The following is a 26,071-nucleotide window of genomic DNA, read 5'->3' as shown; positions in this document are numbered from 1 at the left end:
TTCTGCCAAAAAGCAGCATAGATATGTCAAAATAAATGATATTGTCCCTACTTATATGTTCTCAGCAATTTAACAGATGCTGGATTATCCATCATTTCCTGTCTCAAACTGTGTGTAGATCTCTGTATCTACCCTTTGTTAAGCATTGTTTGAATATAGCAACAGAAAAGGAGGACAAAAGTCCATACATACGCAGTGTGTGTTGTGTCCTGGAATACAGAATCCAAGAATATAGAATATAGAAACTTGAAAGTACATTGAGATTGAGTACATTGAATGTCCACATGTTAAAAGCATGTTATTGTGTTACCAAATTGATAATGTACTTGAACTGGTGGCGTAGCTAAGCCATTTGCTGCCCAGTGCAAAGAGCATTTTGTAGTCCCCCCAACGTAATCAAATTTAATTAATTAAATTGGGTCTTTTTTATTAATTAAAGTAAGTGAGAAATATTAACTAACATTTTGAAAAAGCAAGCATTTGTTGAAAGTTAGGATTGGGCCACAAGTAGTATGAATTAAAACTAAGTTGAGTTATTTATTTACCTATTTAATTTTTCATCCCACTCTCTTCTGAGGGGCATCCAAAATGGCTTACAACAATTTGAACATATATACATCTAAAATAAAACTGTTAAATGCAATGTAGAAAATTAGCAAACAATCACAGGCATTATGGATGAACACAAAAGCACATAAAATACAATAAATCATAAAACCATCAATAAAAGTAGCAGGTGTCAGGTGCTGGAGAAGACTGAAATTAAAAGGCTTGCTGAAATAGAAATGTTCTTAGAGATCACTGGAGGCTTCTAAAAAGGGAGGAAACCAAAGGGGCCCTCTTTCAAACCACCACCCCTCTTACTTCCACAAATCCAAAAGGCATATCTAATTTAGAGCCCAAACCTGTGCTTTTCTACTCAGAAGTAAGTCCCATTATAGCCAATGGAGCTTACTCCCAGGAAAGTGTGCATATACAGTTTGAGAGGTGCAGGGAGCTGGAGAAAATCGTAAGAGCCAGCAGCTTACCTTTAGGAACTGGAATAGAATAGGGATCCATTAATTACAAATAAATGATGAGATGATGATGATTACTAAGAGGCCAGGCCAGGCCTGCTCTGAGTGCCAGGTGCTGCCCAGTGCTCCTGCAGCTTGCCTGGCATGCCTTGCCTTGTGTGCTCTCCTCTTCAGGTTCCTGTGCAGGGAACTCATCGCAGCCAGCCAGCCAACTGAGAGCTCAATCCTATGCATGCCTACTTGGAAGTCAGTCCCATTATTTATTTATTTTTATTTATTTATTTATACAGGTATTTATATACCGCCTTTCTTTGGTCGTCAGATTTCTCCTCAGACTTTCATCCAAGGCGGTTTACGTAGGCAGGCTGTTCTAAACCCCCATAGGGATTTTTACAATTGAATAGTTCTAGTTTTTCATAGAACTCCTCATTCCAGCTGGATTCCTTCCTGGTCTGGCCTCTCTCTGACCCTTCACCTCCCATGCTCCACTTGACTGTAACTCTTCTCTGCCACCAAGGGTCAGCTCATCAGTATATCAGCATGTTGTCAGTTCTCGGGTACTTCCTGTTGTTTCGAACTGGCAGCAAAAGTCAATGGAGCTTACTCCCAGGAAAGTGTGAATAAGATTGCAACCCTGGTGAGCAACTTAGATTGGGCTGCAGTTGTAGGCACGCACTGGCTAAACTTTTGACCCCCTCCCTCGCGCTGGTCCCAGCACCGAGTGTCTGGTTGCCAGCTCTTCCCTCCCACCTGACAAAGTTTGGAGGGGAAGATCATGGCGCCGGAGCCCAGTGGCACGGGCGAGATCGCAGCCAGGAAGGCAGGGAGGAGGGAAGGCGAGGGGAGAATGGAGGAGGAGCAACATCAAGCAGTTCCCTCTTGGCTGCCAGTCAGCACCTGCAGCTGAACCTAGGCTACAGTCCTATGCGGTTTCCTGGGAGTAAGCCCCATTGACTGTAATGGGACTTACTTCTGAGTAGACGTGCCTGGGCTGGGCTCTCAGGATCCTCTCCTAGCCCCACTTTCCTGGGAGTAAGCCCCATTGACTATAATGGGACTTACTTCTGAGTAGACATGCATAGGGCTGGGCTTCTAAGTCTCTCCTTTCTCCTTTATGCTTCCCTCCTGTGTGACTGTCTGGAGCTAAATTGTTGCCCCCCCCCCAGCAGGCAGCAGAGATCAGTCTTCTTGCTGGACATCACAACAGTCGCGGAGGGCAAGCAGCAGCAGACCACACAGTCCCTAGCTGCTGCTGCTGCCACCACCACCATCTCAGCTACTGGGCTGGCTGCTATGCCCCTGCCAGCACCTGCAGCCCAATCTAAGTCACTGGGGGTGGGGAATGGCAGCGAGGAGCGAGTGCGTTGACTGTTGCCCCCCCAATCTCCTCTCTCCTGCTGCGTGCCTGCAGCAGCCTCTCTCCTCCTATGTATGCCTTGCAGCAGCCTGATAGGCGTGTGGGCATAAGAACATAAGAACAGCCCCACTGGATCAGGCCATAGGCCCATCTAGTCCAGCTTCCTGTATCTCACAGCGGCCCACCAAATGCCCCAGGGAGCACACCAGATAACAAGAGACCTCATCCTGGTGCCCTCCCCTGCATCTGGCATTCTGACATAACCCATTTCTAAAATCAGGAGGTTGCGCATACACATCATGGCTTGTACCCCATAATGGATTTTTCCTCCAGAAACTTGTCCAATCCCCTTTTAAAGGCGTCTAGGCTAGACGCCAGCACCACATCCTGTGGCAAGGAGTTCCACAGACCGACCACGCGCTGAGTAAAGAAATATTTTCTTTTGTCTGTCCTAACCCGCCCAACACTCAATTTTAGTGGATGTCCCCTGGTTCTGGTATTATGTGAGAGTGTAAAGAGCATCTCCCTATCCACTCTGTCCATCCCCTGCATAATTTTGTATGTCTCAATCATGTCCCCCCTCAGGCGTCTTTTTTCTTGGCTGAAGAGGCCCAAACGCTGTAGCCTTTCCTCATAAGGAAGGTGCCCCAGCCCAGTAATCATCTTAGTCGCTCTCTTTTGCACCTTTTCCATTTCCACTATGTCTTTTTTGAGATGCGGCGACCAGAACTGGACACAATACTCCAGGTGTGGCCTTACCATAGATTTGTACAACGGCATTATAATACTAGCCGTTTTGTTCTCAATACCCTTCCTAATGATCCCAAGCATAGAATTGGCCTTCTTCACTGCCGCCGCACATTGGGTCGACACTTTCATCGACCTGTCCACCACCACCCCAAGATCTCTCTCCTGATCTGTCACAGACAGCTCAGAACCCATCAGCCTATATGTGAAGTTTTGATTTTTTGCCCCAATGTGCATGACTTTACACTTACTGACATTGAAGCGCATCTGCCATTTTGCTGCCCATTCTGCCAGTCTGGAGAGATCCTTCTGGAGCTCCTCACAATCACTTCTGGTCTTTACCACTCAGAAAAGTTTGGTGTCATCTGCAAACTTAGCCACTTCACTGCTCAACCCTGTCTCCAGGTCATTTATGAAGAGGTTGAAAAGCACCGGTCCCAGGACAGATCCTTGGGGCACACCACTTTTCACCTCTCTCCATTGTGAAAATTGCCCATTGACACCCACTCTCTGCTTCCTGGCCTCCAACCAGTTCTCAATCCACAAGAGGACCTGTCCTCTAGTTCCCTGACTGTGGAGTTTTTTCAGTAGCCTTTGGTGAGGGACCGTGTCAAACGCCTTCTGAAAGTCCAGATATATAATGTCCACGGGTTCTCCCGCATCCACATGCCTGTTGACCTTTTCAAAGAATTCTATAAGGTTTGTGAGGCAAGACTTACCCTTACATTGTTGCCCGCGCAGTGTTACAACGCATTGTTGCCCACGCGTTGTAGCCCCGCCCACCCTGTAGCCCCGCCCACCCTGTAGCCTGCATGCTGTAGCCCCTCCCACCCAGTAGCCCGGTGCATTTGCTACCCCCTGCACCGCCTTAGCTACGCTACTGACTTGAACTGTACTTTTCGCTGCCTGTTGAGTACATCTGTCTGATATGAATCAAGAGCCATTCTCTTCACATTTCTGCCTTTTAGAATGACTATCGCAAGCTGTCTATGCAGTGCAAGGACTTTGTGGTTGGCGTCCTTGATCTCTGCCGAGACTCTGAAGAGGTAGAAGCTATTCTGAATGGAGATTTGGAGGCTGAGCCACCTGAAGCACAAAGGCACAGAGCATCGCTGAGTCGTGTCAAAATGGCAATTAAATACGAAGTCAAAAAGGTAACTAGCTAGCGCTTACAGGCAGTATATTTGATGGATTGCGTTATAAACTGCACCTATTAGCAATATTAAAATGTTCTAATAAAGCTGTAAAGTAAATCCTTCACAAGCCTAGTCTTCTGCTGTCATGATTCATTGTTGTCAACCTGATGTCGTAGCAAAACAGCTGAGAACCTGGTAATTTTAATGGAAAAGTAATTTGAATCATTGTGCATGAATTAATTTATGTGAACATGTATGCACATTCTTGTCTATAATAGCTTGTAAAGACCAATTAAGGTAACAGTGTGTCATGCTCCCATTCAACATAAATAAGAGACAATTATTGTTCAGTGAGCAGAAGTGATGTTGCATGCTTTTGTTGCTCCTGACTGTACTGACACACCACTACTCGAAAACAAAGATCATGATCGAGCCAAAGTTCAGCATTTCTGTGCCCATTGATTTAAGTGGGATAAAGTGCCATACAGTACTCTGCCATTGAAATCAGTGGTGTTGCAAATTAAAAGTGTTGCATTTTGACTGAATCATGCAAAAGATCAAAGCAGGGCAGATCTGGCTTGTAGATGGGCACCAGAGTGCATCCATAGTGGAAAGCCCTTAGTGCCCTTATCGCCATCAAAGGCAATAGGCTGTTGTTTGTAGATCGGAAGTTCTGATGCTGTGCAAATATCTTGTTCATGCAGAATTATTATCTTCCTAATTTCTGTTGACTGCTAGAGGCAGATTTTGAACCTAAAACAAGGCGGTCTGGCTCCAGTGTGTGAAAAGGTTTCTGCTACCTGCTACCTGTTTCATCCAGGTATTCAAAGATGTGTAGTTTATTTTCGGTGGATTCCACTAACAAAACAATTTTTTTTTAACCAACAATAAAGCATTCTTTATCATTATTATTTTACAATTGGTTGCTTTTTATTTATGGAAGATAATCTTGAATTGTACCCTCTGAGAATTCATAAAAACACCTTAACAGTAGACTACAGGACATGCAGTGACACCTACATTTATTGATATCTGAATTGATCTTCATGGTCACATTTTCGATGACAGCAAGATTTTTCAATGCTTTGGTTATAAATTTGTGTTTAAATAGGACCGCTATTAAAGCCAATTTACTGAATTACAATGATGAGCATAAATTAAGTGTGAGTTGGATGGTTAACTTTTTTTATACTTATTCCCTCATTAATGACTACTTTTTAGAAGCTTGATATATATTTTACATATATATTGTAAAAGTGTTGTAAAGGTGCAGCTGAGTTGTCTGGTCCTTATTCTGGGAGCAGCTGTACTCATGCAATGCCTGTGTTTCCTGGGGCTTCATCTTGTACCTGTTCACATGATTGATGGAAACAATTAACTTGTTGGTCCAGCACAGGCTCTGTGGTGCTGGCATCCCAGTGCTGGTGTTTCTGAGGAGAAAATACTCTTACTTTTTGTGGGGAAATGTCTTGATGGTTTCAAACTACCATTAAGGAGGGTGCCAAGCTGAGAGTGTGGGATGTTACTTTGTGGATGTTTCCAAACGTGAAGGCAGCATGCAGAACATCCCTGGGAAGCTACAAATGTGCTTTTGGTCTTGTAAAAACAATCATCTGGACTGAATTAGATTCAGTCCTTTTCCTGTTTGGCCCATGTGTGTGGAAAGGGTTCATATGTGCCCCTACCCTGTCTCCAGTGTTAATGGTTTTCCAGACAGGGATAAACATATGTGGCTGCCTTATACCACATCAGTCCATTGTATCACCCAGCTCAGTAATTGGCGCTGACTGTCCAGAATTTCAGGTGGTCTTTTCTCATTCCAACCATAAGGTGGCAAGGATTAAATCTGGGAGCATCTGCATGCAAAGCAGTTCCCTTATCTGCTTTACATGTAGGTGCACACATATACATATATTTGGGTGCTACTTAGGTTTATACTCTCTCTACGATTTCTGTACAGAGTCTTCACCTATTAAATGTTTATGTCTAATAAAGGTTTTGTTGACTGTTGACTGCTGCAGTTCCCTTATCCCAGAGCTATTCTTTCCCACAGTACATTTAAATATGATTGGCACGCATAAAATTCAGCACATATTGGCCAATTTTGTATGGTCAATTTCCTGAATAAAATCTGGTAAGTGACTGGATGCATGTTGGATTTAGTGCTCATAGGCCAAATATTATGACACTGTGTGGATGGCTGGGGATGCCAGATGGTGGATGTAAAGGGCAGGTGTGCTCTCATTTTCCTCTACCTGTATAACCAAGATTGCAAAGAGGAATAATCTGATCTGGCCCTCTTAGCTTTTCTAAGTAGGTGGCCTTTAACTCAAGCCCATGAAAATGGTCTCCTGTTGTTTTCCTCTGGTATTACCATAAAGGACCTCTAAGTTTATCACTGTTGGGCAATGTGACCCATATATCAGTTTTAAAATGATCCACATTATGTATTCTGCCAAGGGCACTCAGTGTGAAGAATTCTGCATATATGTGCTGCTTATCCTAGGTGCTGTTGTTAAAAATAATTGGCCTCTGTAGCAATGGATTGTGTGAATGAGGAGGAATCTGAAGAAAGTTTTTAGTGCTGAGACTTTGCTTCATCATTCTAGACACATTATTGCTTTGAATCTCTACATTGTGTGTTTCACCATCTCTCTTTCAAAGTTGCTATCAGAATTACGGAAACCTGCTGAATGAGCTGTTTTTTGCTGCAGCGCCAGAGCAGAATTAGAGTTGCAGGAATAAGGATTTCAGGATATGATTTATTTATATTTTTCAGATAGAAAATATGGATAGCACTGAAAGAATATGCTAATATTCTTCTATTCAGAGGGCATTTTCTCTTTGTGTTTTAACATAACTGAAATTATGTAGAGATTTGCTGCTAGCCATAAAGGAAAATAAAGTAGCCTTTGGGTTGTGAGACTGAGAGAACTATTTGATTCTTCAGATGGAAAATTTGGCTGTTTATCAGTCTATAAAAAGTTAAGATCTCTTGTATTCTGAGAGTGACTGTGTAAAACCAAATTTGGTCTTACTAAATGGATCTGTTCACTGAACATATTCTGAATGAAATGGAAGCTAGTTTATGCTTCACATGATTAGCTTAATAAATGATAGGAGTTACTAGTTAAGGGTGTCTTTATTTGAGAAATTCTGTAGATGCCAGTGGTATAGGTGTTGACTGGAAGACTATTTGACTTGTAGTCTTTTAAAAAGTCTGAGTGAAAGGAAAGCCAGGCTGTAGTCATTGAGGATAGTGATGAGATATGGTTGTTTAAAAAGTCTGTTTGGAGAGGAAAAATGCAACTTTTGATTGTACAAGTCAGCTATAATATGGTTAGGGTTCTTTTCTGAACTGTTGCCAAAACTCAGCTGAATATTCATTGACAAATCTTTTACTTTTTATGTGAATCTCTTCCACTAAGATCCTCTATCTGTAAATGCACAAATTGGGGGGGGGGGGGGGAATGGATAAATGAAAATGTTGCTAGTTTATTTTTTCTCATTTGTCAGTCTGGCATTCTACAATGCTTTGCATTCCTTGGGTTGTACTACGTTAAAATCAGAATTAGCATGTTGCTGTTAGATCAGTTCATGGATTTCATTCATTTTAATTCAGATGAATAGTTATTAGCCATGAGAGCAAGAGTCAGCCCCCACCAATGAGGAAAGATGAAATGGCTACTTCGAATGGCAGGTGGGCACCTACACCCAATGGCTACCTCCACAGCTGCCTCTCCTTGTCCTGTTTGCCCATGCTTATCTCTTCCTCCTAGCTTTAGAGTTTTAAAATAGAGCAGCAGAGTGAAGTTGGAACAAGGAAGCTGGGAGAATCACTGCCCCACTTCCAAAAAAAACTTACAGAAGTGGAGCGGTGCTTCTCCCAGGTTGCTTGTTCTGGTCCTGCTCTGCTACTCTATTTCGAAACAGAATGAGGAACAAGGTAGAGACAAAAGGTGGGCAGGCTGCTGGGGGAGGGGCTGCCTCTGGCATTGCTGCCAAAGATTGAAGCCTGGTTCTACTCTTGTTATGTTCTCTTTAAGTTACATCCCTAAAAGTGACTTTGTTCCCATTGGTATTGTTGCAACCTCTTGACTGTACCTGTACAAGCCACACCTAATGTGTGGCTTGATATTACCTATTGATATTACCTTGATATTACCTATTTCCTCTTTTAACAGCAACAGTGAATGTCGAATCAAGATGGTCAAAATGAATATTGTGTGTACTCCATGTTGCTTAGCTTTGGATCAACTTGCCTTGTTCGTTCTTCCTGTCATAGCCTTATCTCTTTATCCTGCCTTCTGGATATGAAGGCAAGCAGGCAATAGAGCATTATCTTCACAAAGACAAAAACAGCCAATTAGAGAATATTTACAAGCAGAGGCAATTAGTACATAAAGCATTAATTTGTTTCTTAAGAGCTTCTTAATGGAGATTAGTCCATTCTGATCCTTAATTCTTAAATGCACATTTTGATTACATAAGTGATTACTCTTGCTTTTTTATCTGCCATCCCACTTTAGGTCCAAAGTGCATTAAGAAATGATCTTAGTACACTTATGACTCACGCACACGTCAGCATATTTGGATAATTTTTTTTTATGCTACGGAGATTAAAAAGGGAAAGAACACATCCCTGTTTTAAAATCACTCAACAAATTTAAATCCTTCTTGCTGGGAGACTGAAGATTTCATTAATTGCTTGATGTGATTTTTTTTTTTTGAGGTGCTAAACTAAAATTGTGAGCAATTTAAAAAAAATGAGATTAACAATCTAAATGTTATTTTGTTGGCAGCAGTTGTGACAATGGAAAGCATATTGTGCTTTATATTGATTGAAAAACCATTGGAACATATTTAGACTGTAATATCTTACAAACGTGTACTTAATTAAAAACTCTAAAATGAAATCTAAAAACAATTATATATTGTAAGATGTTTGTATCAGGGCTGACTCAGACCTACACATTGATTTCAACGTTACTTCATGTTATGAAATGTGTATGTATACCGTTATAGTTATTTCAAAACCATATTACTTATTTAGCAGCCAATATTAGCTAACTCAACAATTTTACAGTATCTCTATTACTTTAATCAATAACATATTTCAAATGGTTAGCTAATCTGTATTGAATTGTAACCCATAATTTGGCATTTTAAAGATCATTTGTACTTTATTGTGCTATTAATATTGACATCACCTGCTCTGCCTGAATGTTAAAAACTCTTGAAATCAGCTGTTAGTACTCTCATGTTCAGCCTTCTTGGCTTCCATGTACAGTTAGTTCTTGCTATCCACTAGGGTTAGGTTCCAGGAAATCCTACAGCAGTGTTTTCCAAACTTCTTCTCAGAAATTGGGAACCATACAAGTCTTTACAGAGGTGGGGGGATAGCAGCGACACAACTCCCAGGATTGCACCACTGCCAGGGACAGAAGGATTTTCTTTTAAACTGACCTAAGCTAGCACCAACCTCAGAATGACTAAAAATAGTGAGACAAGTGGATTCCAATCACTACTTTTAGTCATTCTGAGGCTTGGGATAGCCCTGCAGAGGTGTCTGCGGGGCTCCCTGCACCCTCTGGAGGCAGACGCTGGCCTAAGCACACACACACAAAGAGTTCTGTCCCTGGCAGTGGTCCGATCCTGGGGATCATGTGACTGTCATCCCTTGCTCCGTCCCTTAAGGGATGAAAGGCACATGCTTTGCAGGCTGGTGGGTCTCGACCCACCACTTAGGGAACCACTGCCCTAGGATAGTGAATTCGCACATAACAAACTATTGATCCTGTAGGATCAGTGGAGTTAGGTACAGGGGCTAGGACTAGGAGTGCCTTAGCTGTAATAAATGCCTTACCTGTAGTAAGCAAGCTGTACTGGTGGGAAGGCCTGTGCCGTCCCACTGGCACTGAATCCAAAGCTGCAGCTGTCAGAGCAGGTAAGAACAGATTGTGTAGCTCAGGGTTGGGGGAGGGCAGAAGGGGGCAGGGAAGCGGTGTTTCTGGGCAGCAGGAGGGTAGAACAGGGGCAGATCGGGTCCAGGAGGAGGGTGGGACCACTGAAGCAGGCTTATGCCATATCTTATGCCCCCTTGAGGCTTCTTGATTTTGTGCCAGCTATTTTGCTGACACAGATCCAAGTAGCCCCATTGGACAGACTGGGGCTTTACATGGGGTAAGGAAACAAAAAAAGAGCAATTGTTAATCTTTTTAGTTTCTGAAAATACATCTCTCCAATCTCATTTTATCCTCTGGAGGTGTTACTGTGATGTTAGCAGCTCAGCTACATGTCAAATAAACAAACCTAAAAATAGCATAAAATTGTATGGCGATAACAAGCTGTACATTCAGGAACCTTTGGAAGTTTAAAATAGCTCATGAGGAAACACCATTTGAGGTGGATTGTCATTTAATCTTTCCTTCTTGAGTGAAAGGCATTGTATTTAAGAACAGTGGCAACATGCAAATAGACTGTTAATATATAATTTTAGTAACTGATAATTTAGTTGGTAAAACAATTGGTGGAGTTATGTTGGCAGTGTCATAATCGAAACGAGATATTTGGTACCATAAATAATCCCCAGGAAGTGCCTGAATGGAAATACAGATGCTTGATGCACCTTCAGAGCCTGAGGGGTCGAATCCTGCTAGCTTTCACACTCTGTAGGTGCCTCCAGTTCAGAGATGTAAATGGGGATGTAATTTATGAGAGAAATCAAAAGTGTGAAAGAGGGTAACTGTTCATTAGGAATGTGCAAAAATATTTGTTCTGGGTTTTCATTGCGTCGTCTGTACCCATGGGTGGCCAGGGGAATTTGATTCTAACGACAAGACTCTGACTGAATGCTATAAGGCAGTGCTTCTCAAACTGTGGGTTGGAAACCACTAGATGGGTCGCGAGCCAATTTCAGGTGGGTCCCCATTCATTTCAATATTTTATTTTTAATATGTTAGACTTGATGGGATGCGGCTGCATTTGGTTACAGACCTGTACTTTTAACAAGCTACTATGTGTATTCTTTTAACAATGATAGTCAATGGGACTTACTCCTGGGTAAGTGTGGGTAGGATTGCAGCCTAGGATTCCTAAAAATTTTACTGCTTGATGATGTCACTTCCGACTATGACATCGCTTCCTGTGGGTCCTGACAGATTCTCATTCTAAAAGTGGGTCCCTGTGCTAAATGTGTGAGAACCACTGCCATAGGGTCAAGGGACCCCCAGGACAGGTCATAGCTGAGTTACAGCATACGTTGAGGAACTCTGATGGATTGACGATGAATAATCCATTAGTTTTGTTATGTCTCAGTGAGGATACCTTTTCATTTGGACAATAACCCAAATAAAGACCACTGGAAGCTGTACATGGTCTCTTAGACTGTTTATCATGTCATTCCCACAGTCCCACAAAATGGCCCTGATGTCTTGGGATGGGGGGACGAATGGTGGCAACACACTCCCACTTCAGAATTTCATTCTATGTGAAAACAGTGGTTCCATGACAAATCATCATAACATCTTTCACCACCTATTTTATTTGTTTGTTTCTTTATCTAAAGTACTGATGTTTGCAAAGAGCATCAGTGTATGGAGCAGATATGCAGGAGAGGCTGATGATTACACATGAAAGAAAAGGAACACTTCATGTGTTTCATGGTAACTTATTTTTTTCTAGCGAGCAACAAGATTTGCAACGTGTTATTGCTCAGGCTGAGCAGGGATTAGCTTTAATGGCTTTGACAAATTTATTCATAGATCTATAGGAGGTCTGGTCTAGAGGGTAGAGCCTCCGTCTGCCTGAAGATAACATCCACAAGGCCGCCAGTTCGAGGCCACCGGCACCGTGCGACCTTGAAGCAGCTGACAAGCTGAAGCCGAGCAATTCCATCTGCTCTGAGCGTGGGAGGATGGAGGCCAGAATGTGAAGCCAGATCGGATTGAAACACCTGAATGTAGTCGTTCTTGAAAGAAAGAACCTTCTTTGAAATTGTAAAAATCCCTATTTAAAATAGGGATTTAGATAAAGCCTGCCTATGTAAACCGCCTTGAATAAAGTCTTGAATAAAGACCAAGAAAGGCGGTATATAAATACCTGTTATTATTATCTGTAAAGGTTTTCGTATAAGTTCTCATTGAGAGTTTGAATCCTCAAGTGAAATATCTGTTTTATTCAGCTAAGTATTTTGTTTGCTTTGCCCACGTTCTTTGGAAAGACGGTAGTTTGCAAGAAGTATAGATCAATTATGTGTACTGCAGTGCCTGTGTAACATATTTTTCTTTTCTTTTTCCTATAGTTTGTGGCCCATCCAAACTGTCAGCAACAGCTATTGACTATCTGGTATGAAAATCTCTCAGGATTACGGGAACAGGCCATAGCTATCAAATGTCTGGTTGTGTTGGTGGTTGCATTGGGTCTTCCATTCCTTGCCGTTGGTTACTGGATTGCACCGTGTAGTAGGGTATGAGTCTTTTTGTCTTTATTTATGTCTTCGTTTATCTCTTTCAATGCTTGTGGCTTCAATTAGGGTTTAAGACTTTTGAAATAAAAACTTTATGGTACTTGTAGGTGGCCTTAGGGTGGTCATCATGGCACAGTCTCAAAGCAGGCCGGGTGGTAGAGTCAGAGGATTATGGTGTTCTGGGGGATTCAAGAAAAGAGCCCAGCATCAAACCCTGTGGATTGTACATATCTATAGAAAGTTGATTCTGGTCAAAAGCTATTGAAATCAATGTGACAAGTTAGTTATGGGTCAAGTAGCTCCCATTGCTTGCATGATTCTTAGCCAGGATTTTCTTTCTCTCTTTCTTTGGATGTGTATTTTTCTCTAAGATATATGACTTGATAAAATGACTTAGGGTGCAGTCCTATCCAATTTTCCAGCACCGGTGCAGCTGCAATGCAGCCAGACCTTGAGGAGGCCTCTGTGACTGCCTCCTCATCTCAGGATGCAGCACATGCCCCATTGGCATTGTTGCACCAGTTGCATGCCTACCAAAGACCTACCTGGGGCAAATGCCCCAGGCGCCGGCTGCTGGGACACCACAGAAGTCTCTCTGAGGCTCCCGATAGGGGCAGAAACTGTGCTTCCAGTTTGCTGGAAGCACAGTTTATAGTGCCAGGGAACCTCACACACCCTGGCGTGGGAGTAGGTTGCGCGAGGCTCCGTGAGCCTCTGGTGAGTAGGGCAGCTGATTCCTGCCGGGGGTGGTGGTGATAGCCCGCGTGGGGGCGTCATTGCGGAGCTTTGCCCTGGGCACGGGGCTGCGGAGGTCCGTGGCTGGGTTGCACTGGCACTGGAAAATTGGATAGAATTGGGCCCTTTCTCTTTTTTGAAAACAGGATAAGAAACAAGCAAGCAACCATGGTGGGTTTTGTAGTGGTTGTTTCTGGTCAGACATGAGTATCGAGGGAAAAATTAACAACATAAATGGAAACTCAATGACATTAATTAATGGTCTTGAATAGTCCAGTGTACTTTAAATCTCCTAATTTTTTGTGGTGTTTGCCTATTTTTGGCTGTGCTGGAAAATGAAATTGGGATTGGTTTGAAAACCATTTTCAAGATTTCTGGCACTGAAACCAGCTTTGGTGCGCTTCAAACTCCTAGCATAGTATTCCCTCTAGGGGTGGTTTTCAAAACTCATTTAGAGGAATGATTATGGCTGTTCAGTGCATATGGAAAAGTATTCCAAAACCGATATATGGCAGTGGATATATGTATTTTCTACCTCCAGGATATGAGTGGAAGCATGCATAGCTGAGAACAAGAACCATGCATGCTGTTTTGTTTTCACAGCTTGGAAAAATTCTTCGAAGTCCATTTATGAAATTTGTAGCACATGCTGCCTCCTTCATTATTTTCCTGGGCTTGCTGATATTCAATGCTTCAGACAGATTTGAAGGTGTCTCAACATTACCAAATATGACTGTGACTGATTACCCTAAACAGATCTTTAGGGTAAAGACCACTCAGTTCACCTGGACAGAGATGCTGATCATGGTATGGGTGCTTGGTATGTATTTGGCCTCCATTTCAGTGTTACCTCATTTTGTTTCTACAGAACTTCTAGGCACAACTGTTTTCCACCACAGCCTCTCAATGCTGCTACAGCAACATTCTGAAACTGCCAGGATTTCTAGTAGTAGATCTCTGCCCAAAGACCAGACACATAAAATTAATAATAAGCACCACTATGATTCAGAGTACAATATGTACAACTTGGGTTTTAGGAGTCTAAAGACTCACATTGCACACAAATCACTTAATTTTCTTAATTATTCAACACTTGATTCACATCTCTGTGTGTAAAGCAGAGAGCGTTGTGTTTGCATTGGGTGATGTGAAAATTCTGTCTGGGGCCATCCTCAGTTTTTGTGAGTTCCTGGCCAGAGATGTGGCATATTCCCCCTCAACTCCTTCCCCATACATACACATGCTCTCTTTCTCTTTGTTGCATGCATACTGATACAAAGCTTGACCTGTTCGTTTCTGTATTCCGATGGTTGGATGGGTAGGCTGGGGTGAGCAAGTGGATGGGGAGTTCCTGTGGTGGTGAGCAGTGGCATTGCTAGGGGATGCAGACCGTACCAGGAGATGCACTCGGGGAGGGGGTGTGTGTGATACCTGTACTGGCAAAAATAGTAAAATCTTGGTATTTCCTAATACCATTGTGTTATATCATTTGAAGCTTAATTTCTTGCAGAATGCAGTGAAACAAACTATGTTGAAATATCTATATTCTATCGAATGTTATAGCCAGTAAACCAGAAATTGAAATCACAACTACCTTATGTAACAAGAAGTGGATTTGCTTAACTTAAAATTGACCAATGAGACTGTTCCAAGAGCCAATGGGGTGGTGTTATGACTCAGCGGGGAACCAGTAAGGTGGTATGCATCAGCTCTTATTTTCATGTATCAGAGCTAATACTAGAACTCTTACTCAGTTGTGTGAGTGTCATCAAGTTGGCCATTGGTTTTTGTTGGGTGACCTGTACTGTTATATATTAAAATAAAGTTTGTCAAGCCTTTGGCATCCCAGGCCCTGAATTGTTGTAAGCCAGGATGTGGCAGGAGGGGCCTTGATGTCCAGGCCTGGTATGAAATGCAAATTAAAGAAAGAGCAGCACTGTATATGTATGCTGATGCAATCAGCTGCACCTGTTGCAGTTGGGAGTCACGTGACTTGGGGAGAGATGAGTGCAGAGTCACGTAGGCTATGGTGGAGTGGTGCAATGCACCACTGGACAGCCAATCAGAGTGGGTCACAAGACTGTCTTGTGACTATGAGGTCGCCTTACTCTGATTGGCTGGCCCCGGTATATATGGGGGCAAGAACAGACACCAAATGTGGGTTGCTGTGGTGGAGTTTCTGCGTGTCGTGCTGCTGGTTTGTTCTGTGACCTGGACTGATTATCATGACTGTGCCTCTCTGTATCCCTGACTTCTGGACCGTTTCACTGACTACTCTTCTGCCTACTCCTTTTACCAATACAGGCTTCTGCAACAAACAAGCCTGTGCCTGCTCCTTTGGCTGTTTGGGATCGCCTGCTTCTTGTGCTGTCTCCCTACGCTCCCGTGCCATTCTGCTATTGGGAAAGCAAGGGCTATCCTCCCCTGATGCCCTGACAAAGTTAATGGGGGTCACACCAATGGGGGTTACACTAGTGATGCCACTGCATTTAAGCTGTGCATATGATATTGTAATTTATTCTGTATGGTTTGGTGTGCGAGAAGGTCCATCATGGGGGTATGATGCAGTGAGCTCTTGTACCGGGTGACACAAACCCTAGTGATGCCTCTGGTGATGGGTGGCAGCTTCCTGCCTCGTGCTCACATGGCAAAATTAAAATGTGTGTCCTTCATAAAAGATTTGTGCAGTTTTCTACATGCAGGTAACTTCCATGTATTTGTCTTCTGTGAAGCAGCTCTGTCTGGGTTCTAAACAATTGTAACTATTCACTCTGTTTCGTTGTGTTTCTTGTTTCAGGTATGATGTGGTCTGAGTGCAAGGAGCTCTGGCTAGAAGGACCTCGGGAATATATTTTGCAGCTGTGGAATGTTCTGGATTTTGGCATGCTATCTATTTTCATTGCTGCTTTCACAGCCAGACTATTAGCGTTTCTACAGGCTATGAAAGCCCAGCGCTATGTGGACAATAATTACAATGAAGTATTGGACCTCTCCGTGGTCACACTTCCACCAAACATAGAATATTTTACTTATGGTAGGTCTGAAGATCTTCAGTGTTTCTGGTATACAAAAATGGGAGAATTAAGAAACAGCATTATTTCTTAAATAGCATTGAGACTACTGTTTCTTAATGAAAGTGTCATACTGATACTTGATGTAAAAATTCCCCATGTGCAGCCTTTTGGTTGCCCCTTAGTGGGCTTTAGGTTTCTGGTCATAGTTCATTGTACCACTTTAATTTACAGAAGGCTAGATGGACTTACAAAAAACAACCATCTTGAACAGCAGTCTCCAAACTGCTGACCACTGTGCTCCAAAATGAACCTTCCAGGAGTGGCATGCAATGGGGAGTCCTTACTGTTTCATACCGCTGCCCCTGGTCTGCACAGGCTTGTGTCAGGCAACTGCTTCTTCTACCTGTCGCCCCAGAAGGCTCTGCATCCAGGTTTCTGGGCAGAAGTGGCTGCCCGATGTGAGTCTGTGCGAAAGCTGGGAGCGACAAACGGACTGCAGTGTGGAGCAGTAAGGCTTTGCCACCACTGCACCAGGAAGGTTAATTTTGTAGCACTGGATCTGGCCAGTGGGGCAGGGTTTGGCAGCTCCTGATCTAGAAAATTATTAAAATAAGAACGATTAATTTTGAAAAAGGCATTTTATAGGTTTAGTTTTAGGTAGACCAGGGGTGTCCAAAGTTTTTGGCAGGAGGGCCACATCATCTCTCTGATACTGTGTCGGGGGCCGAATTAATTTACATTTAAAATTTGAATAAATTTACATAAATGAATATATTAAAGATGAACTTATATGAATGAATGAAGGTCTTGCAATAGCTCAAGGCCTATAAAAGGCCTTGCACAAAGCAAGGCTGGCCTTTCCTTTGCTGCCGCTACTGCATCACAGACGTGAAACAACAAGCAGTGGAGGGAGCCCTCATCCCACAGCTCACTTGAGAGGCCAAACAGTTGCCCTCATGCTGAGAGCAGTTGCATCGGACCAGTGTGGGCTCCAACAAATCTCCGGAGGGCCAGAGGCTCATTGGAGACTAGGGGCTCCCTGAGGGCCGCATTGAGAGGCCTTGAGGGTCGCAAGTGGCCCCAGGGCTGGGGTTTGGGCACCCCAAGGTAGACTTAGGACCCAATAATGTCCAACTTTCTAGCACCAGTGCAGCTGCAATGCAGCCCTGAGGCAATGGAACAAATGTTTCCTTACCTTGAGGAAGCCTCTGTGACTGCCTCCCCACCAAAGGATGCAGTGCAGGCATCATTAGCTCAGCTGCACCAGCAGTGGAAAATTGGATAGGACTGCAGAGAAGACAACTGTTGTTTGACTGGTTCATGGAATACATTGCTGAGAATGTAGGTAAATTCTGATTACCAGAAACTTTCTCTTTAGCTTTATAAATATTTATCTTTCCAAAGATAGATATCTTCCTAAACATGTAGAATGGGGACCCAAACCCCGGCCCTGGGGCAACTTGCAACCCTCGAGGACTCCTAATCCAGCCCATGGGCAGCCCCCCATGGGCAGCCCCTAATCTCTAATGAGCTCTGGCCCTCTGGGGACTTGCTGGAGCCTGCGCTGGCACGACGCAACTGCTCTCAGTGTGACGGCCAACTGTTCGACCTCTCGTGTGAGCCATAGGACAAGGGCTCCCTCCACCGTTTGCTGTATCATGTCTGTGATGCAGCAGTGGCTGCAAAGGAAAAGCCGGCCTTGCTTTCTGCAAGGCCTTTTATAGGCCATGAGCTATTTGAAGACCTTCATTCATTCATATAAGTTCAATCTCTAATGTAGTCATTTATGAAAATTTATTCAAATTTGAAATGTAAATTAACTCTTTTTTTCCTGGCCCCCAACATAGTGTTAGAGAGATGATGTAGCCCTCCTGCCAAAAAGTTTGGACACCCCTGATGTAGAACAATTGCAAGATATGTTACTTTTAAAACGCAATGAAAAATGGGTAAAATTACTGTATTTTTCTTTTATGTCATTTCTTCCAGCTCGAGATAAGTGGCTCCCCTCTGATCCACAGATCATATCAGAAGGTCTTTATGCAATAGCGGTTGTGCTGAGCTTCTCTCGAATTGCATATATCCTGCCTGCAAATGAGAGTTTTGGCCCCTTGCAGATTTCACTTGGAAGGACTGTTAAAGACATTTTCAAGTTTATGGTTCTTTTTATTATGGTATTCCTTGCATTTATGATTGGGATGTTCATATTATATTCCTACTATCTTGGAGCCAAAGTAAATGCAGCTTTTACTACGTAAGTAAATTGCTTTGTTTATGCAACAACAGGGGGCACAAATAATGTTTGTGTTAGATCTGGTGTGGTTAGCAGGAGGCTTACAGTAAGAATTGATTTTCATATGTATGTACAGCATTTGATGACTGATCACTCATTCCCTTGGGATGGTATCATATTATTGTTTTGTTCCTGTGTATACAGTGTCATCAGTGTACATTCTACTTTACATAGTTGCACAGGCAAAAAGTGTCGGATCCCTGTCCACAAGGAGTTTGTAATCTAAGCTAAGTACTCTGGAAAACAAGAGATGGGTATGGGAGAGATCTGGGTAGGGAGAGATGAATCTTGCCTCTTCCATGAACCACATTAGATGGCCTTTTGTAGGGATAAAACTGCCACACCAGAGCCACAGGTACCTTGGAACCCTGGGAACTGATGACAGGCTGTTGAACAGGGTCTAAATCGGTAATGGTGGTCTGCATATGTGAAGCAGAGGAATCTTCTCATGAGATGAACCCGTGGATACCTGATCCTGTGGGAACATGGAGATATGCTTCCACTAAGTCTATGAGTGTCAGGAAGTTGTTTTGCCTGAGCACCAGTAAAACTGAGAGTAATGGCTCCATCTTGAACCTCTGTTTCTTTATGAAGTGGTTCAGATCCAAATATGACCTTGACATCCCTGCTATCGTTGGGAATGCTAGGCACTGTGCCACCTGGTGCTGCTGCCTGCCTTTCTACATCATGCCAGAGAGGGCTAGCCATCTCCATAGATTGTTGGAGTGCTGAAATTTTTTCTCCCCAAACCGTCCCACACCCAATTTTTTTGTTCTTCCCTTCTCCGTGTCAAGGGAAACAAAGAGGAATACAGTGGCCTCATCCTTATCTTCCACTGTACCCAAGGCAGGGGTGGAGGCATAATGGGAGCAAGGAAGATGCAGGAGAGGTGGGTCCAGTGGAAATTGCACGCACCAGATCCTATCCCCCCCTTTCTGCAGTCTCCCCAGTCTCTTTCTGTCCTTGGACTTGCGCCAGTGAAATTGCTAGCACAGGTCTGAGGATACCCATTACAGAGCAGGAGGCTTACAGAGGGGTTAGGATATTAAAATCTTCTTTCACCTCCAAAACCTCCCGATCCGCTGTTTCCCCACTGGGTAGAGTGCATCTGTGTTTGGTGTGGCTGTACCAATGGGGGAGGGGGGAAGAGGATAGAATTGGATCATTAAGCTGCAATCCTATACAGTACCCACCGTCCTGAAAGTAAACTCCATTGGACATAAGGGACTTACTTTTGAGAAGGCATGCCTAGGATTGCACTGTTAGGCTTCAATCCTATGCATATCTACCTGGGAGTAGATCTAATTAAACTCAGTGGGACTAACTGCTGAATAGACATGCATTGGATTATGCTCTGAGTAATTGATGAGGAGCATCCAAAGTATTTTTTCCCCCCTAACGTAGCACAAGAGGAGCACCACAGAAGTTTGTGGCCTTGTTTTCCCTTTTTTCTTCTTCCTCCTTTCTTCTCTTTGTGCTGCAGTTTTATTTTAGTTTACAAGCCATTCTGGTAGGGATTTGTCTGCTTTATTTACTAAACATGGCTACCTATATATTTTCAAGTACTGTACTTAATAAACAAATAATGTGGATGATGATGACGGGCTCCTTTCACAGGCAACAGCTATATATTTGGTGCTCTGCCCTCCCATTTTTAGTTTTCAAACACATTGAAATAATGACTTAGTGTATTTAATGCTTTTTGATTTAAACTATCTCATTGAGCCCACTTCTCCTTTTGTTGGACTGTGGCCATTAAAATTGTGGGTATGCATGCTAATTTCTCATATCAATAAGAATAAATACTAATTAACCCTGCAAAGGGAAGTTAAGAGACAGAATGTCTCCTTTGCTTCCTCTAGCATATCCTGGTAGCTCTTGAGATATTGCCATTTCCTCTATTAAATGTTCAGCTAATCTAAGTTTCGAACCAGCTTCCTGGTGTATGACAAGATAAAAAATGGCAAGACCTTCCTATTTCAAACTTAATTCTGTTGATGGGCACAAACATAATTGGCAAAATGCCAATTAGGTTATGGGGGATCAAGATCTTTGTGAAAACATCTTGCACTGTGTACATTTTGTTCTATCTGCAATGGGACCTTTAAAAATATATATATATATATATATATATATATATATATATATATATATATATATATATATATATATATATATATATATAAATCAAACTAGCATAGGTATTTGTGCTACCATTTATTAATGTTCTGTCCTTCTATGCAGAGTTGAAGAAAGCTTTAAGACGTTATTCTGGTCAATATTTGGCTTATCAGAAGTCACATCAGTTGTCCTCAAATATGATCACAAATTCATCGAGAATATTGGCTATGTGTTGTACGGCATATACAATGTAACAATGGTTGTGGTTTTGCTCAATATGCTGATTGCCATGATCAACAGCTCATACCAAGAAATTGAGGTAAGTTTCAATACTTTATTTTGGTTAAAAAGAATATTTCTCCTTTCCCATAACCTAGCACTAGTGTGCTTTGAAGTTCTTTCTTTATAGTTTCAGTTTTCAAGTAATATATAAACATTCTTGACCAAATGTTTCTATTTTGTTCTTTTGTTATCTTACAGTGCAATCATTATAACTTCAGTGGGACTCACTCCCAGATAAGCATGTGTAAGAATGCAGCATTAATGGTTCTTAAAACGTTTCTGTTGTCCCCCAATCTAATACTTTCTATTTTGTAATCATCGGTTTGAAATTATGGCTATGACATACTACATAACCCATCCAATAGAATCTTGTCGAATACTGCAGATTAGGTTGTAGGTCCCATGATAACTATGTTCTAAATGTTCTGCAGATTTAACAGTGTATCCCATTAAAACTAGCAAGCAGTGCCGGATCAGGCGCTGTGTGTATTTTATGGAAAGGAGTGAATCACTTGTTGCTCCTAGCCCTTCCGCCCATGGATTCTCTCTCTCTCTCTCTTACACACACACACGCGCGCGCACATGCGTATTGGCCACACTCAGGTCCCAGTCAACATGAACATGAAACAGCACAAGTCCAACATGCTGAGGACTCAAAGCATGGGACAAATCCATTCTTATACCAAAAACTATTGTATCTTGATGCACCAATTTAGTTAAGTAGATGTTGGCATAAGCAGTGTCCTAATTTACCAGGAACAATCCCTTTTTTCTGGTACTTGTTCCTGGTATATCACTGTCCATATTTTGCCCTTTGGGGAGATTTGAAGTGTGTGTGTGTGTGTGTGTGTGTGTGTGTGTGTGTGTGTGTGTGTGTGTAAAATGGTATGTGAACACCTTCATCAACTTTTCTTTCATTTTCCTCTCAATTTATATAATAGATGTTGCTGAATATGTTTTCATTGTACTGATTCTATTAGATACTTGGCTTAACCAGACCCAGTGGGCAGTTAGACATTCTGCAAAACGTTCTAAAGATTTTTTTATAAAGGTAGTCACTGAGCTAGGCCTCAGTCCTGAGAATTTGGACATTCTTCTACAACTAGACCCTTCCACCTTTCATGCCATTAGTTTTTTCCTGTGAATTCTTATAAATAATCATGCTGCATGTTATTTACACAGTAATCTTTGCTGTATCAACAGGCCCCCAGGGTGCCACTGATTACATTAATATGAAAACAAACATTAATACTATACAGGTATATTTCAAAACAACAAGGATTCTAGTGGCACCTTAATGACTAACAGTTATATATTGTGTCATAACCTTCATGAACTAGAGCCCATTTCATAAGATGTGTGCAATGTTGTTGGTATAGATGAATAAATGTAGGGGGGGGGACCATGAAATGCAAGGGTTATAGCAGCCATTTTCAACCACTCTGCCATGACACACTGGTGTGCCACGGATGGTCTGCAGGTATGCTGCGGGAGTGTGGGAAAGGTCATTTGTTAGTAGGAGCAGTAAGGGATGTGAGTCCCTGCTGGCCGTGCGGCATGCCTTGTCAATTGTCTGAAAACTGATTGACAATTTTAGCATCTTGCCAGTGTGCTGTGAGTTGTAAAAGTTGAAAATTGCTGGGTTATAGCTTGTTGGTGCTAAACTCAAATGTGTTCACACCAGCAATAATTAATGTTAGCACAATCCTTTTAGCTTTGGTATGCCAGTGGGGGAAAAAATCCATGGTCTTGATTGAGCCCTTAAGAAATAAAATAAAACCTGTTGATAAATTCTAGTGGAGCAATTTCATGCTGGATTCTGTTTGAATTTTTATTATTGGTGTTGAATAATGGTCACTCTGAGGTCAGCAACAGTGTGTCCTGGGAGACCTCCCCCCACCCATTTCAGATATTGCATTGTTTGTGTTGGTTTTGTGTCCATATTTTTTGGTGTTGACTCAGGGCCCAATCCTATCCAATTTTCCAGTGCTGGCGCAGTCGTACCAATGGGGCGTGCGCTGCATCCTGTGGTGGTGGGGCAGTCACAGAGGCTTTCTCAAGGTATGGAAACATTTGTTCCCTTACCTCAAGACTGCATTGTGGCTGCACCGGGACTGGAAAGTTGGATAGGATTGGGCCATCATTGACCTGCTTGTCCTGTGCTGGCAGCAGAGGACACTTGTTGAGCAAGCATCTGTACTGATGTTGAAGCTGATGTTTTTATGTGTTGTAATCATTTCATCTGAGCAGATACGGGGATAGAGTAGTGCTGCTGCTATACATATTGCAGTGCCTTTTTATTACATTGGCTTGGTTTCAGCTAAGCTTTCCTGGTAAAATCTTTAACTTCTTCCTTTTGAGTGGTAGATCTCTATGCCATATCACAAACCGCTTTGCAGATTTTGAAACAACGTCAGGAAGCTAGTTAAAAACAACTTTGCTGATCTTTTAAAAAGCCAGGAGAAACCAGAAGGTCTTGGTCTATTGCTGAAACGGCAAAACTGTAGGCATCAGGCAACTCTCCCTGGGTTATAGCATACTGCTTAATTATAAGCAGTGGATTGTTTTGTGTCCTCTGAGTGACAGCTGACTGGAAATGTGTGTAGGAGTCAGTGGCTTTCCAGTGTAAGGTGAAGCTTATTATTATTATTATTTATCAACAGTATTTATATATCACTTTTCAACAAAAAGCTCACAAAGCAGTTTACAGAGAAAATCAAATAACTAATGGCTCCCTGTCCCAAAAGGGCTCACAATCTAAAAAAATGCAAAAGAACACCAGTAGACAGCCACTAGAAAAGACACTACTGGGGTGAGGAGGGCCAGTTACTCTCCCTCTGCTAAATAAAAGAGGAGCACTCACTTGTAAAAGTTCCCCTTACACAGTTAGCAGGGCTTAATAGACATGAAGCTTGCATCTTTATTGCACAATGAAATACAGGTTGAGTCTCATTATTCAAAAGGGTTCTGTTCCCAGAACTCAAGTGGATGGCAAAAAAAAAAACACCCTAAAGCAAATCAAGTTAAAAAACAAAGTCCCTTTGCTCTGGTGATTTAAAAACAGCCTTGCTGACCTTTTGAAATGCACACAGAGGCAATCAGTCTCTCTCCAGGCGATTAGGCTTCACTAGGAGGCAGCAATCCCTCCCTTCACCAGTAGCCACAGTGATGGGGAAAGAATGGAGGTGATAATCACTACCATTTAGCCTTCTTTCATGTGCTCAGGGGGAAGAGAAGGGTTTGCCTTGTGCCTGGAGAGAGAATGATTGCTGGATTGTCAGCTGGCTGCCCCCTCTCTCTAATTAATGAGGCTGTTGTTAAAGGACTGTTTTCCTTAATTTAAAGGGTACTCCTCATCAGGTTGAGACAGAAAAATCTGTGGATAATCAGGTTATACCTGTAATCACTTGCATGGCTGTCTCTACAACAGCAAAACGTGGCTTTTTAAACTGATTTTTAAAAGGATTCATTTTTCCCCTTCTCATTCCTTCTAGTTTGCAATAGCCATTCATATTGAGTCAAATCCGTGTATAAAAAATAAATGTATAACAAGGCTAGACCTGTAGTCACATGGATTTATCCATACTTAGGCTGGTCATGAGGTGGAAGATGTCAAAGTCTCGGTGGAATTTCTAAAGACCATTTATAGATTCTGTAAGGGGGTTGTGTGTGTGTGAGAGAGAGTTGCAACCCAATCCTACCTAACCCCGCAACCTGCTGAATCCTGTTGGAGAGTTTTGGCCTTAGTATGCCTCTCCAGTGGAAGGTAACATCTGATCTAGGCCAGTGGATGACATCCCTGCTAGGCCAGTGGATGAACTTGGATCACAAGTCCACATTGACCTGTGAAGGTGAATTGAGCCCAGCAACAGGATTAGGATTCAGCAGCTTCTGCTACCATGGAACCCACCACATTTACAAGCCCAATCTTCCCACCCCCATCACTTTCTAAGACCTTCAGAGAGAAGCCATGCACAGCCTCCCTGGGCCTCAGAACACCTTCCGCATGCATTTGGAGGGGTGCAGGTCAGGGGGCAGCCAGGTCAGGGGGTGGCCTTAGAAGGTGTGCCCTGGGGCAATACTCCTGCCAGCTACACCACTGTTAGTCTCTCACTGTTGACTGCTAAGCCTGCATCACACTAGGTCTTGCTTCCTTAGGTTCATCCCTATTATGAGTTGCAAAAATGCATACTCTGTGAGATTAAACTCCTTTTCCGAGATTAATTATTCAACACTTTAGGTAAGTATCTTTTACTGCTTACCATATTTTCAGCTTGATTCTAATCTTAGATGCATATTAGAAACACACTGGTGTTTATTCTAAAACATCCAGGGCTGCATTTACACCTGCAGGGTGGCAGATTTTCAGAGAAGGTTAATGCCCAGAACTTTATCTTTAATTAGCACCAGCCCTTCCGTTGCCAGTAGCCGTAGAGTATTTCATTTTCCAGAGGGCTTTTTGTTGTGTACTGAGTGAGAGACAGCAAAATGTGTCATCATGAAATTTAATCAGTTCATTTTGAATGACATCATGAAATTTAATCAGTTCATTCTGAATGTTTATGTTCTAAGCAGGTTGTGTTTTTAAAAAATGACAATATATTCTACATGTGAAGAAGAAAGTGAAACTGTTTAGCAAAAATATTTTATACTCACGAATCACAGATCTGAGGAAAGAGTTCTGGTTCTAAAGCAATAATTTTCTTTTGCAGCATTCAGAATGCTTAAAATACAAGTTTAAATTAAAAATTAACTATTTTTTTATACATTTTGTATAATGTAAAAAGAGTCACTCATGCTTAAAGAGTGACTGAATTTAAAAAAGTTTTTATGTATGACTTTTTATTCTGCTCTTCTTCCAAAGCGTGCAGTATAATTTATGTCCCTCATTTCATTTCATCTTCGT

The 26,071-nt window shown here is 42.3% G+C and overlaps 1 protein-coding gene across 4 annotated transcripts in view; it reads left to right on the top strand.

Moving 5' to 3' along the window:
- Window positions 1-26,071, top strand: part of TRPC3 (transient receptor potential cation channel subfamily C member 3) — a 72,694-nt gene that overhangs the window by 34,122 nt on the left and 12,501 nt on the right. The window contains exons 3-8 of one of the 4 annotated variants that reach the window (XM_066631883.1): window positions 4,089-4,274; window positions 12,559-12,723; window positions 14,062-14,278; window positions 16,256-16,492; window positions 18,459-18,723; window positions 21,007-21,202. In XM_066631883.1, the coding sequence (XP_066487980.1) occupies window positions 4,089-4,274; window positions 12,559-12,723; window positions 14,062-14,278; window positions 16,256-16,492; window positions 18,459-18,723; window positions 21,007-21,202 (1,266 nt within the window). The remainder of the gene's footprint in view (window positions 1-4,088; window positions 4,275-12,558; window positions 12,724-14,061; window positions 14,279-16,255; window positions 16,493-18,458; window positions 18,724-21,006; window positions 21,203-26,071) is intronic. The other 3 variants (XM_066631885.1, XM_066631884.1, XM_066631886.1) reach the window with 3 other exon arrangements.

This window comes from Tiliqua scincoides, chromosome 6 (genome assembly GCF_035046505.1).
Source record: "Tiliqua scincoides isolate rTilSci1 chromosome 6, rTilSci1.hap2, whole genome shotgun sequence".
In the NCBI taxonomy this organism is placed as follows: domain Eukaryota; kingdom Metazoa; phylum Chordata; class Lepidosauria; order Squamata; family Scincidae; genus Tiliqua; species Tiliqua scincoides.
This window is presented reverse-complemented; position numbering and strand designations above follow the sequence as displayed.